The 15150-nt window shown below is 44.9% G+C and overlaps 1 protein-coding gene across 2 annotated transcripts; it reads right to left on the bottom strand.

The window, feature by feature from the left end:
* Window positions 1-1128: 1128 nt before the first annotated feature.
* b3galt2 (UDP-Gal:betaGlcNAc beta 1,3-galactosyltransferase, polypeptide 2) lies at window positions 1129-9923 on the bottom strand. Of its 2 annotated transcripts, XM_037469892.2 has the most exons (3): window positions 9172-9923; window positions 2047-3547; window positions 1129-1972 (listed from the first exon to the last, which is right to left on the bottom strand). In XM_037469892.2, coding segments are annotated over exons 2-3 (1167 nt in total). In that variant the 5' UTR covers window positions 3212-3547; window positions 9172-9923; the 3' UTR covers window positions 1129-1970. The 2 variants fall into 2 exon arrangements, with proteins under 2 accessions (XP_037325789.2, XP_037325788.2); XM_037469891.2 differs by having other exon boundaries at window positions 1129-3547.
* Between the last annotated feature and the right edge of the window lie 5227 nt (window positions 9924-15150).

Below are 15150 nucleotides of genomic sequence, written 5' to 3'. Positions count from 1 at the left end.
GATAGTCCCTCCCTCTGCTGTGTTTACCTTTCAGCTTTTTCCGGCCCTAAAACCCTTCTGCTTAGTGACAGGGCTTTAAATATACCATTGTGGAAACTTTACCCATTTTATGGCTCCCTTAGTAGAAATGCTCAAACGTGTAGGCGATTAAAAAAGACGGGACAGACGTGCAGGTGACCAGGCTTTCCATTAGTTTATCCAAATTGCCTTAATCTGATATAGGTTATTTGAAGTCATTACCCAATTTGATATGCGGTTTCTGGTTGCTGGCCCTAAGCACTCTTGCATGTATTTGTTTATTGCCTCCCTCCCCCACAACACACACTCCAACACTGGCACACACACACACACACACACACCCACACACAGGCAGTTCCATCTGGAGTAATACTGGCAGCCTTTCAAAATCATATGCATTCATTTTTAATTAAAATCTAAACTTGGGTGTTTTGCAGCCGGATTTTTAATATTCTCAGAGGACAGTGAAGGGTTCAATGTATAATTCATTTCTCATCACTCAGCCTGATTGTCTTCACATTGCTTCTACCCAACCTGGGATTATCTGAATGTTTCACTTTTCTATTTGAAAGTCAATGCATTTCTCTAAGGTCCACTGAATAGTCCATACCCTCTATTAGTGATCAGTGACTGTGTTTTTAGGAAGAAATACATTTTTTTCGCCTGGTTTATTCAGAATTATGTTTTTAGACATTTTAGTAACAAATGCCCCCACTGGTGGTCATGAAAGTGCTGATAAAATTGAAAGAGGTGAGCAGGGAAGTCTGAGCTCTCTTAATAAATGAAGGAGGAATGCTTTGGAGCACATCCTTCCCTAAAGAAATGGCATGTGAAGTATTTAGACTTTAGTTTCACACCGGTGAATCACCGAATAACACAAAGGTACCATAATGTCAAAAGGGGGACTTCTCCCTTTTGTAAAATGTTGAAACTCTCAATCTATGTAGAAATACACTCTGCCCGTATTTAGAAACTGTGCCTTTAAAACAGGTCACAGGGACATTGAATTATGTTCCTGCCCCATATTTGCTGCCTATAGTCAGTAATTACACTTTAGTTGCTTGATTGCATCACAGAGCACCAGATGAATCACACACAACTGCAAACACAATTAGTTCAGTACATTTAATTGTTAATGAATTTGTTGCACATTTGCTCAGGTGCAGTCATACTCGTAATGTAAAGCTTTAAAAAATACAATCTCAGCCATCTCCGACGTGACTTGAGTGTTTTGGTGTCGATTTTTTACGAACAAAATACAGTGTATGAAGGATAAACCTTTCCTTTAGTGTGGTATTCTTTAATAAATCTGTAAAGTAAACACTGAGAGAAAGGGCAGCATAACTGATCAATGTCAAAGATACTTCATTCATATTTAGGTAGTGTAGATGTCAACAAAATTACAAGTGCAGTTCCCTTTGTCTGTATGAACACAATTGTGGCTTCATTTTTTTTTTTTCTTTAGATTTGAAGAGTGCGACATAGTGTACTACCCTTTCAAGAAGAGCTCTCACATTAACTGTAACGTATTGTAAATGTATTGAAACTTTACTGTTGTCACCTGAAGTATCATAGACGCCACTCTCGAGCAGCAGCACTTTTTTTTGTGTGTGCGAGCTCTACATCGCAAACCTCTCCTCCAATCCTTCGTTTAAAAACAGCTTAACAAGTTTACAATACTCAACATTTTGTTTTTTTCTCAACTTAAAAAAATAGTTCAGATCAACTGTACACCATAATACCAAAATCAATGTGCTTTTCCCCATATAGTGTATAGTGCTGATTTCAATACGCCCTCCTTTCGGCTGTAGTTACAGTGTGCCCGCCTCCCTCCTTGTGAGGCGGGTGGTCGTCACAGGTGGCATCACGGAGGCCTCTCTCCATGAAACTTTCGGTGTCTGTACCTGCCGTTCTTTTCCTTGGCCCCGTTGATGCAGGCATTGTGCTTGTTGCTCTGCAAGTGGTTCCAGTACTTGATGAGTTCATTGGGTTGGAACTGGTGCGATGTGATCAGGTGGCTGTACTTACAACTGGAGTAAGACACCCGCCAGTGGTTGAACAGGAACTCGTTGGGAGGGGGCGTCGGGTCGATGCGCAGCTTGGCCAGGCAGATCCCCACGTACACGTCCTCCAGGTGCAACCTGCGTATGCTGAGAGAGGCCTGGTAGATCAGCTCCGCCATGTCCCCTGAGAACACGTACCCCGTGCCAGAGCAGAATATCGGGTAGCGCTCGCTCGGGTACAGCTCGGGCGCCATGTACCACTTGCTGTCCTTGTTTCGGTTGGGCGCGTAGCCCCTCATCAGGTAGCCGGTGAAGTACCTCTGCTTGTGGGGCAGCTCGGGCTTCAGCAGCTTTTGGATGAGATACTCCGTGTTGACAAACATGTCGCTGTCCGTCTTCATCACATAGGCGGCGCGTGGGCAATAGGTGGCCACCCAGTTCAAGCCCATCAGGGTTTTGATGGTCAGGTTGTAGTAAGTGTCCTGGTAGTCCTGTTGGATGATGTCGTGGTGAACGCGGCTCTCTTCCTCGATGCTGCTCTGGGGGTAGGTGTCTGAGCTCTTCCCCGTGCCCAGCAGGAAAAGACGGACAAAGCCCAGGCCCATCGCTATGCTCTCGTTGCCCCACGTCTGGCGGATGGCGTCGCGGGCCTCGGCCTGGCCAGGTTCTGCAGCAATGAGGAGGATGAGGAAGGGCATGCTCTCCCTGCACTTGGAAGGCTCGTTCAGGATGTAGCGGTAGGGCTGAGCGCTGAGCCTCCCTCCCACGCCCATCTCCTTCTGCAAACTGTTGTTAGTGCTCATAGAGTCCCCCAGCCCCATTACGCCCATTCTGGCTCCTGCCGCCCCTCCTCCACCTCCCGCTGTCTCCCCCGCCGGCCCATCCGCCTGCTGGGAGCTGAGGTTGAGCAGAGGTTTCGGTGCCACATACCCCGTCTCCCTCCACAGGCTCCTGAGGGAGCTGCTCTGGTTGGCTTCTCCTTTGGCGCTGCGGAAGCCCCTGGCGGTGTAGGCCAGCGGGTTTTCCCGCGTTCCGCTGCGTCCCGGCAGCCAGTCTTGCTGGCTGAAAAATAAGCAGAGGGTGAAGAGCAGAGCCAGCGAGAAGAGGCCGGCCACGTGGGTCCGGAAGAGCGAACGCTTGATGGTCCAGGTCATCTTGATGGGACAGCAGTGGCGCCGTCTCCACTGCATGGTGCAGATCTGCGTCGCAGGAAGCTGCGGTTGCTGCTCGAAAATGGGCGGCGGCTACACACAATCGCCTCAAACATGTGGTTGCCAACAGTCAGAGGGTTATCTGAGCTGGCAGATGGGTTGGAGTGAGCCCCCCCCCCCCCCGAGGCGGAGTCAGAGGAACGTTTGAGCCCCCCAGTGCAGCTCGCAGGGCGGTTAAAGGGGCTCCCGGTGGAGCTAAGAAGGCGATGAGTCTCTGGCCATGGAGGCTTCTTCCTGGCTCGTCCCTGGCACTGTAGTCAAAGACTCCTTCAGGAGATGATGAGGGTCACCTCTTCTATGTTTACTCTCTCTGAGCTGAAACAAAGAAAAAAAAAAAAACATGAGAAAACAGTTCTGGTCTGAAAAGCACCTCCTGTCAATTGTCTGCGTTGCAGATGTATTTTTCGATGTACTTGTGGGAAGAACCGAGCGTATTTCTTAATCATTTTATTCATGGTTTGTTTTGACACACACTATATTTCTAAATGACTTCTTCCAGATGCAAAGCCCCCAATTAGCGCTTTCTGCGGATGCGGAGCCCACGGTGGTAAATGGCACTTCTGTAAGCTGACTTAACATTTTGAAAAGGACAAATCAATCAATGAGAGTGGCTTTGAGAAATGTGAGATTCAGAAGACACTTTTGGGAGCAGGTCGCTGGCATAAGTAAAGATTGTTGCTGTAAATAAGATGAAAGAAGGTGCATTCGTGTATGCCTAGTTGTGGAAATATAAACATATATATATATATATGTGTATAACAAAATAAATCAATTGCACTGTATATATAATTAACTGAAATCTGATCATCATTTCGTTGATCTTCACATAAATGTATTGGTTACAACTGTAAAAAGCTCAAGAAATCCTCAAATTGAAACCATGAGCTGGTGGTCTGGGGCATGGTGGGACGGTGGTGTTTCTCGCATGTCATTATTCAGCATAACGCCCGGGGGCAGAAGTAGAAATTGCAGGTTTGCTCAACGTGACGCCGGCTAACGCCACACCGAGCCGCTCGGGCAAGCGAGTGTCATCAGCCCCCGACCGCGCGTCGACAGGCTAGGGAGGAGATGCATCTGTCAAGAGGAGTTCTCGGGGGTCCAGCAGGCAGCGGCGCCAAGCACGAGCCGGCCTTTGGGCGATAGTGGCCTTCACCCGCCATTCCCCTTCCGGGCCTCGGCCTATCAACAGAATGCTGCCTTACTGTCTGCTCGAGACCGCCCAGGCTGCCTGATATTCCACCACAGACACGAACGCAGGGCCGCGCAAAGGAGACGCGCAAACTGGCACCAAAGCGTGCAAAATGTGACGCGAATGATTGCATCTGTTCCCCGCGGGGAGTTGTGCATCAAGGGGAAGCACAAAGGCGACCAAATAAGCACACGCTGATGCTCTAACTCGCCAGGGAAAACAATCTGTTTGCACAAGCACAAAATGTGCCGCGCGTTGCGCATAATCACATGCACAGCAAATACTGCGATGCAAACAAAAATGTATTTTTTGGGGGGTTGGCGTTCACAGACCCCCCCCCCCCCACACCAAATCGAGTGATCAAACTGCGAACACAGCGTGCACGATGTCGCTCTCTCGTGTTCGTGGGAACCCACACACGGAAGATGCATTTGGCCATCACACATAATTACGGACACACTTAGAGACATACATCATCATTGTGTTCTTGGAAGATGACAAACACGCACCCGAAAAAACACACACAAACGCGCCCACAGACGGTCGCTTTAAAACTAATGAATGTCACTGTGGCCGCAGTGCGAGTCTCGAACCCATCCCTTCTCGCCGAGTGTGTTAATTCACTGAACGCCCTGTTTTTTTTAATCATTTTGCGACCACACTGAAGCAGAGCATTGTTTTGCGCAAATGCTACACGTCGGCTTGGAGCGAGGCAGATTTTCATAAACTTCCCATTTCCATTTTTCTGCTATATTTGCTCGTTCATCATGACAACCGGCAAAGGAACACGATAACCTTTTCAGGCGAGTGTGCTTACCCAGCGCAAGCAATTACAGGAGAACGAGAGGGGCCGGGGTCGGCTTTGTTTTAAAGGTTAACATACTTTACGTCCAGGCATAGCCGGCGCTTGAGAGATTCCTCCTGTCAACTAAATGAACATCTAGTTACGTGAGCTCTGATGAAGTGTGCACTCCAGGAGGTGCTCATAAACATAAATAACCTCGTACACACACACACACACACACACACACGCGACATGGGAGCCCACACACCCACAATCATCACACGCAGACCACCGTGAATGGTTGAGTGGAAGACTCTCTCTTTTATTTTTTCTTCTCTTTTTTTCATGAATGGCCAGTTTCAGACATTCCACACGTTTAGCTGTTTAGCGGTTGCATTTAATGTGCCAATGCCGATCCTCGTTAATTCGTTTTGCCCGCCTCCCATCAATGTCACTTTTTATGCAAGCCAATTAGTTACACTAGCACTAATTAAAGCCCCAGCGATTTCTGCAGCGGTCGATAATCAGAACGTAAGGCTCGGGGTAGCGACGCGCGGCGGTGAAATACTAGGCGTGCATTAGAGTGCTTTCTCCGTCATCACATCAGCCCCGAGTAAAAGATGCGGAGTTAACGGGGGGGGGGGGACAGATACTTTTCCCTGCAGCGAGGTGTGGACGCCGACAACGCGTGTGACGCATGCAAAGCGAGCTCCGCTGGTGTCGGACGGGGATGTGACCTTCGTTCAGTCGGAGCGGCGCACTTCGTGTTGGTGACACCATTTTTTTTTTTTTTTTTCTCAAGACACTCACAGCTATGATTTGTGGGGCGTTTGGAGTGTCAGTTCACCCAAGTTGGAGGTTGAATTCCGCTTTATTTAAAAACATGCCTGACGGATTGAGCAACAATCCTCAAGAAACCACTGCATTCGTGATGAATTTGAATGTTGAATTAAAATCTCAATAGGGTAAAGAAAAGTCAGAGTTGATGAAGGCCATGAGACTGAATACTTTGTAGTAATGTAGAAATGATTGCTAGGTGATTATTTGTATTATAAATTATTCTGCTGATTATTTTCCTAATTCGTTCTGGTTTTCATTACAAAATAAATAAATGTGGCCAATATAATTTCCCAGAAATCAACATTTCAGTTTGAAAGTGTTTTTGTTTTCCAACTAAAATGCAAAAAAAAATCCTCTTTATTATTATAAAAGGCACAGAACAACTGTTTTTTTCATTTTCTTATTTTATTTAACAACCTCAACACTATTTAGACTTTTGAAGTAGGTTGTCTTTTGGCATCTTTATCAGATTCATATCAGAAAGATACCTAACTCCTGACTTCTGACAATGGTGCAGCTGGTGCTTGTGACTTTAAACTGGATTTTTCTCTTTTTTCTGATCGCAGTTCTAAAAGTTCTAAAAGACATTTGTCCATTTGATGCTTTATCAGATTCTGGATAATTATTACTCGCAATAAAAATGGCCACCACTGAGAAAGGACCTTTGGGAGTTTGGAGCCCAAAACCATACCAACCAATATCTTTGTATATGAAAGCAACTTTACCTCCAATAACTCACTGTCTTTTTGAGACCTCTTTCAAAATTGGTTTCGTTCTGTAGAATATTGCATATGTTGACAATACACATCTGACGTAGTTTCACTGCTGTTATGACTTGAACTGCACAACAACGAGTTGCAAATTATTTCACATCGGCTTTTTCTTCTCTATGGTCACGCTAGGCTCTAATGGAAAAGAAAACATCCATTAGTTCAGCTAACCATCCCAACTTCTTGTCCTTTACTTATAACTAACTCTTCCCGACCATTTGAACATTGCATTTAGCCAACTGTTCATTCATTACCTTCAGCTTCAGAGATGCACACTGATATCTGTCTGTATGACTTGATTGGGTATCAGTGACAAGTCAGTAAATGAATGTGTGTTTTTGTTCCATTTTGTTTTCCAAAATCTGGAAAACAATGGTGGTGCCAGATACAGTGAGGCTTATAATATTTAAACAATGTTAAAGCACTCTCAATCGATTTCAGTGCAACAGCTCACACAAATGTTATACCACTGCCTCACAATGTTACATATTTACTATTTCCAACAGTAACATTTGCATTGCAATGCATCAGTCGAGATCAGTTGAATTAGACTAAAGGGCGACGTGTGACACCCTCCATTGATTCTGTTTTTGTCTGTTTCCATTTAGGCTGACAAGTTCCCTAACTGGGGAGTGCTGTGTTCGTCATGCAGATGTTTCAGTTTAATCTGCTGACGTTTCATTTTATCCATGAATCAGTGCCAATGTGAGACTCGTGTTGTAAAATAACTAAAACGTTGTTTGGGTGTAGGCCTGTTTGGGGTGATGTGTTGTGTAGCCTGCCTCAGATGGACCGTTGGGAGAGGGAGGTTGTGTCCACGCTTAGTGTCGCAGAGCAGATGAGGGACACTGGATAGCCAGCTGTGTATTTAAAAAAATAAATAAATCCCCTACATCAAGCACAGGCTGGTCAGACCTGGGCCCCTCATCTAAAAAACATCCTCATCTAATCCCTAAAGGGTCAATTTATTGAAATGACAAAAGAACTAGCTCATTCTCTGGTAATAGCAAGCCCCATTTGCCTTTGTAAACCAACTCTGCCTCCATCTCAATACAATTGAGGAATTTATTTTGTTGTCAGTTGCTGGTTCCAAATTGTTCCACACGACATCCTACATTAGTCAAGAATAGCAGGGGCTTTTTTCCGTAAACAGTTTTTTATTCATCTAAAAATATTAACCAGTTTCCATTGGAGGGGTTTTTATACTCTTCTTTGTTGCGTATCACTAAAAGTACTTTGGGTTTGGACTGTTTTCACTGCATGCTGTGAATACCACACATATAACCCGTTCACAGAGATAGAAACCTCTAAAGATTACTTCAGGAACCCAGAAATGAGAAATCTGTCTGTGTGTCTGAACGGACCCTTCACCACCCAAGTTGAAATCACATTATGTACAGGGTTACGTTAATATTCATTGTCCTTTCCCAACAAAGGATACAGCAGCCTTTTAAAAGTGGGCTAAATCTATCTACAACACCCCTCTGTGAAATACAGCTTTGACAACTCTGAGCTACTAAAGCTGTAGTACCCATGATATGGTTTTATCTCAGCCTGAGTAAAATCCAACCCTTCACATTGTGCTGCTGACAACTTTTCCATTCATTTGAAGTCTAATCATATTTGTGTTTTACTCTGTGTATGAAGCAATTTTCCACCATTTGTTCAAGTTGTCACTTCAGAAGCCACAGTGGTTAATAAAAAGGTGGTTTGAAAATTAGACCCAATTAAAGTTTCATAGTCCAGTGGGCAGAGTGAATACCCGGCTGAGCTGCTTTTATATATATCCATCTCAGCAGTAAGCATGCACACACTGTGCCAAATAGCTCAAGCGGCTGGACGTGATGAAGTTAATTGAACTTGATCAATGGGAACTCCATGGCCCGGCTTGTTGGCAGGTCCAACGAGAGGTTTCCTCGACTTTAACTGTGTGAAGGAATCGGCTACAGTACGTATTGAGCCCCTTTTCCAGTTTCTTCGGATATCTCTGATCAGCTTTAGGCTCAACGGAAGCTATAATGAACATTAACTCTCAGCGGGTGATGGTAATGCAAACTAAAAGTATTTTCCCGACGCTCAAGAGGCAGGTATGCCTTGAACACCTGCCAGACAGACTGTCCTTGCAATATTTTAGGAAGCTGCTGGGGCTCCAGAAAGTACCTAATGGAAAGGAGATGAAGGATGTTGGGACAGCGAAGGGCATTGATGGATACATGTATTGATAGATGGATGGATACCCAGGCGGCTGGGAGGGCTGGGTGGCTGGTTGTAGCCTAATGGAGGGGAGAGCAGGGCGGGGAAGGCTAAATGAATAATGAGGATGTTGAGGAGTGATGAGCCGTGCAGTTCTGCGTACCTCCTCCTCCCCATGGTGCTGCGGCTGCTGACAGGGCTGCGGTCGGCTGTCAGAGAGCGCGTGCCCCGGTGCCTCTACCCGCCATCGCCGTCTCTTTGGTCTGCAAACAACCCGCGCTTTTGGGTACCTGGTTCCTCCTCCAGCTCCCTCTGCACTAAATCACACCGGCACGCCGGTATGTGTGGCGTCCCTCCTCGTCCTCATCCCCGCAGGCTCGGGTGTTTGGTTCTCCTCCCGCCGCGGCGACTCCTCTCCTCCCTCTCCGGCTCCGCGGGTCCGTTATTCGCCACAGCCTACCGCGGTCTACCTCACCTCACTTAATACACGTTTGGCTTGTTCCCCTCGCTGTTTCGCCGTTGTTTTTCCTGGTCCCTTCCTTGTTGTTTCGAACTACCTCGATCGCGAATTGAAGTAAGCACGCAGGAGAAAGCCCCGCAGCATCCACACACGTCTTATCCCGAGCTCGAGCCGCTCCGAGGAGGGACAGCGGCGCAGCAGCCGGGATGCGACTGGTCCTTTGCGAGGCTCGGCCGTGAACAAAAACAAAAAACTAAAAAAAAAGCAGTCGTGTGCTCTTTCCTTCCCGCTTCGTTTTGTCAGTCAAGAGGCTTTTTTGTTTTTTTGCACCTCCCTGTGTCTTTGCTCCACTCAAGTCTTTGACCGACCTCTTGTCAGATTTCCCAGCCGCGCACCGCAGCTGTTATCCCGGGGAGGCAGCCTGTCAGACACCGCTCTACTGACGAACTCGACCACGTCACTGCATTATTATGGGAGTATCTCACGTGACCCTCATGCTGCGTTTAAGGGGTGTAGGGGGAAATGGTTGCACAACATGTACACACAAACGCACGCAAGCATACATAATAGAACAATGTCTATTCTTGATATAAGTATTTTTTGGCACCCTATTAGAGACACATTTGATGAAAGAGGTATCACATTAAATTGCAATTGTCACTTTTGTCAATAAGACTTTAATCTCATTGGATAAATCAACATTTGTGACGGAATTTTATTCTGTTGATAGTTGGTCCAGCTTGTTATGTAATGCCACAGACTCTCTGTGAAGGTGTTGGCAACAGTCTCCAATGTTAGTCCCATTAGTTTACAGCAGGGGTGTCAAACTCATTTTAGGTTGGGGCCAGATACTGCCCACTTCGGCCGAACGCGGGCCACTGACGATCGGTACGGCTGACGGGTATGACATATGTCGTCTACAGGAAGAGAAATGTCAATGCTATGGTAAATGACTTGCCTGTACAATAGTGTGCCTTCAATGTTGTGGCAACAGTTTGAGGAAGTCCCTTTCCTGTTTGACAGTGACAATGCCAACATGCACAAAGCCAGGTTCATTTAAAATTACAAAGTTATTGATTATGGAAATGATGAAAATGGGCTTTTAACTACAACTGACTCCTGATCAGGGATGTAACTCCATTTGCTACAATATCACCGCCCTGAAAGCCAAAGTGGATGTTTTGTCGGAATATGAACAGTGATTCCTCCTACTTTTCTCACATGCTCGTGAATGCAACAACACCCCTTCCTCTCCCTCCTTTCCTTTTTCTAAAGCCATCCACCCAGCTCCCCCCCCCCCCCCTTTGGGTGGAAAAAAAAGGGATTTAACTCGCAAAGAGCACGGTGGCCAGTGGTTGTCTGGTAACAGCTGGATTTGCCACCATTGTGCTCTTTGTTTAACCCTGCTTGAAATGTTACTCGCTTTTCAAAACCTTTTTAAAGCACTTTTTTGCCCCGTTTGTTACGTTTGCAGTGCCTCATTATGCACACATGATTACCACCTATATTTAGCATGCTTTTAAATCCAGACTGATGAGGGGGAGAAAAAAACACACACAAACATTTGCAGGCCTTAACAGCGCTGACTCTCACCCTCCACAACAACACGATGACGAAACCAGTCTCATTTAATGACTTCGAAACAATGCAAACCGTAAATCAGCCTTCCGTCATGTTTACTCTCATGCAGCTCCGGAGATCACTGCGTTTCCCCGATAAGGGCCGAAAGCAGCTTGTCTCGCTCCCTTTTCCCCAGTAGAAGTGGAGCAGATGGAGTTGTGGCTCACGGAAATTAGGAAACGGAAAGTAAGCCGCCGGGAGAGCGGCCCCTCGCAGCACCGTACACATTGTAAGGTAGCACCACAGCGAAGGGGCACAGCTGACTGAATAATTAATTGCAGCTGTGTCTTTTGACAGATATACTTTGGAGGCCATTAGCTCTGCTACCTAGCCGGCGAGAGCATATTTGTCAGAAGAAAGTAATGCCGGGCGGTGATTGATTTTCAGGGGCTGCTAGGTTAGAGGCGGCGCGCCTCTGTACATTAATATCATGTGGCATCTATTAGATAGGTGACTTCCCTAAATGCCATCTGCCCCCCCCCCCCCCTTCCCCCCCTCTAAACAGCAGTCTATCAAGATTTAAATTGTGATCATTAATGGTGCTAAAGGAGTACCTTAAGTCGGTTTGTCATGCTGCATGTGTGAGAAAAGCCCTGCACACAAACACATCATTTTTAACAAAAACATATTCTGCTTTAAGGGACATGGCGAGATTTGACCACCAATGGGTCACCTCCTTTCTACAAGGGTCTATGGGCAACCCAATCAGTACAAAAACAACAACAATAAATACAAAAATGGATTGAAAAACCATAATGAAGACACAGATTCATAACCATGGTGTTGACTCCTGTGCAGCTCCCTGACTATATTATTATTGTATTATTGATAGTGTTTTAAGTTGTAGCTTTGGTGGTGGCAAAGGTATAATACATATTAGTTTTACATCATTATCATTTTAATTGTTCATAATATATATGTGTTTTGCTCTTTTATTTGCTTACTTTTTCATGTTTTGCGTTTTTTTCATACACATTCCTAAATATTTAAACTATAAACTATTTATGGTTTTGTTTTCAAAAGAGCAGTTCAAAAATTGACGTGTAGTTTTCTTTCTCGAGGTTCTTTTCAATGAAAAGCAATGAGCTCACTTACCAATGATCCCTCTCTTTGCATAAAAACCATGAGTCCCTCTCACATTTGAATAATTTCTAATTTCTATGCTTTCAGTCATGGTCAATTCAACATATTGGCCAGACGTGAAAATGAATGCTAACTCGCATAGCAAATATCTACCTATTCGCATAGTTAGTTTTCACATTTCTAAGTCAATTGTTTACTCTTTGTTCTGATTTTTTCCTAAAGCAAATTGTTCTGTACTTTACTTTTTCACACAGGCACTGCACCAGGAAGGAAGGGTTGGTTATCTCAAAGCTACACCTCAAAAGAAATGCAGTCCCAGATGAAATGTGAGCTGTTATTGCTTCTCTTAAAAAAATTCAGTCGCAATATCCTGTGGCAGAGCCTCGAGTTCAGCCAGAGATGTCTCTCCAAATATCTTCGGCTTCTATCAGGGTACATGCAAAAAAAAATACTTTTTTGTTTTTAAATGGCTGTTTTATTAAGGTACATCTTACAAATCATTAAATCACTTCATTTTATACTATCTTGGTAGCATTAAAGTATGAATACAAGGTTAAAATTGTTATCACTTAAATTATAGGACGATGTAACCAAGGTGTGGAAATAGAAATAGATTTTTTTTTCATGATGACTATCTTTGCATCGGAAATCAACACATTGTGCACCAATGAAAAAATGGTTTTACATACCTTCATTTTAATGAAGGAATGTCTGATCCATATGGAAATACATTTTCTTGAGCAGATCCAATCAGATAATTCATGCAATTCAAACATTTGGCAGGCAGCACGGAGAGAAGCGCGCTTGTCAAAAATGCACCGTCTGGCTTTTGTGCAGATGGACAACAAGCGGCGCTGCGTTCTACCGTCAACATATAGAGGCAGAACGTTGAAAGCCGGGCCAGCAGAGATGCATGGCTGTCTGTGTTTGTTCACACAAACGAGGAATCGGATTTCAGTACACAGGCAGAGCATTTTATTTCCATGTGTAAATCCCTCTCAACCCAATCCTCACACAAGGGGTATAAGCTTAAGAAGCAGTGCACTCATCACTGCCAGATATAGACCTGGTCAGACAGTCTAGGATTCAGCCACAATGAGCAATGTAAACAAGAAGAGCTGGAGGTGAAAGCCGGAAGTCATGTGGAAAGTTACATGGGATTCATCACAGATATGAGAGAGTACTGGAAAGTGATCTCTTAATTACCAGTTCAATAAAATATAATATATATATATATATATAATAGTTCGGGGGGCTGCGGATTTCATCGCTGCTTTTTTGCAGACGATGTGGTCCTGATGGCATTCTCGGTCTGCGGCCTCCAACTCTCACCGGAGCGGTTGGCAGCCGAGTGTGAAGCGGTTGGGACGAGGATTAGCACCTCCAAATCTGAGACCATGGTTCTCAGCAGGAAACCGTCTTGGTGGAAAAAAATGTTTTGATTGCTTCAAGACTGTCTTACAGAATACTTTGGTCTTATCCAGTGTGCCTGATTACTCATATTCTTAACACGTTGCCACCAAAGCTTACCTGATTAACTCCTATCATAACCACAGTGTTTTGTAGCATGATAAATTGCCTTGAACTCCATTTCTCTTTCCTTTCTGTAGTGGAAAGATGATGCAGTTTTGATTGAATTAGTCCTTCATTGTCAAAGCAGCATGAGGAAACTGCACGTTGCTTATTGGAAACTAGAACCATGTGTTTTATTTCAATAATTTGAGAATCAAATGAACTTCCTCGCCCTCATACAGTGGGGATTTTTTTTTTGTCAGCCAACAATTGTGCAGGTTCTCCCACTTGAAAATATGAGAGAGGCCTTTAATTTTCATCATAGGTACACTTCAACTACAAGAGACAGAATGGGGGGAAAGAATCCAGAAAATCACATTGTAGGATTTTTAATGAATTAATTGGTAAATTGCTCTGTAAAATAAGTATTACAAACAAGATTTCTGGCTTTCACAGACCTGCAACTTCTTCTTTAAGAGGCTCCTCTATCCTCCACCTGTTACCTGTATTAATGGCACCTGTTTGAACTTGTTATCAGTATAAAAGACACCTGTCCACAACCTCAAAAAGTCACACACCAAACTCCACTATGGCCAAGGCCAAAGAGCTGTTAAAGGACACCAGAAACAACATTGTAGACCTGCACCACGCTGGGAAGACAGAATGTGCAGTGGGTACGCAGCTTGGTGCGAAGAAATCAACTGTGGAAGCAATTATTAGAAAATGAAAGACATACAAGACCACTGATAATGTTCCTCGATATAGGGGCCCAACGCAAGGTCTCACCCCGTGGGGTCAAAATGATCACAAGAGTGGCGAGAAAAAAATCCCAGAACCACACCGGGGGGGGGGGGGGGGGGGGTAGTGAATGACCTGCAAAGAGCTGGGACCAAATTAACAAAGGCTACGATCAGTAACACAAAACGGCAACTCGAATCCTGCAGTGCCAGACGTGTCCCACTGCTTAAGCCAGTCATGTCCCGGCCCGTCTGAAGTTTGCTAGAGAGCATTTGGATGATCCAAAAGAGGATTGGGAGAATGTCATATGGTCAGATGAAGCCAAAATACAACTTTTTGGTAGGAACTCAACTTGTCGTGTTTGGAGAAGAATGCTTTAGTTGCAACCCGAAGAACACCATACCTACTGTGAAGCATGGGAGTGGAAACATCATGCTTTGGGGCTTTTTTTTTTTTTTTTTTTTTTTACACTGATCCGTGTAAAGGAAAGCATGAATGGGGCCATGTATCGTGAGATGTTGATTGAAAACCTCCTTCCATCAGCAAGGGCATTGAAGATGAAACGTGGCAGGGTCTTTCAGCATGAAAATGATCCCAAACACACCGCCCGGGCAACGAAGGAGCGGCTTTGTAAGAAGCATTTCAAAGTCCTAGAGTGGCTTAGCCAGTCTCCAGATCTCCCCCCCCCCCCCAAATCTTGGAAAGTCCATGTTGCCCAGCGACAGCCCC

This window comes from Pungitius pungitius, chromosome 7 (assembly GCF_949316345.1).
Source record: "Pungitius pungitius chromosome 7, fPunPun2.1, whole genome shotgun sequence".
NCBI lineage: Eukaryota > Metazoa > Chordata > Actinopteri > Perciformes > Gasterosteidae > Pungitius > Pungitius pungitius.
This window is presented reverse-complemented; position numbering and strand designations above follow the sequence as displayed.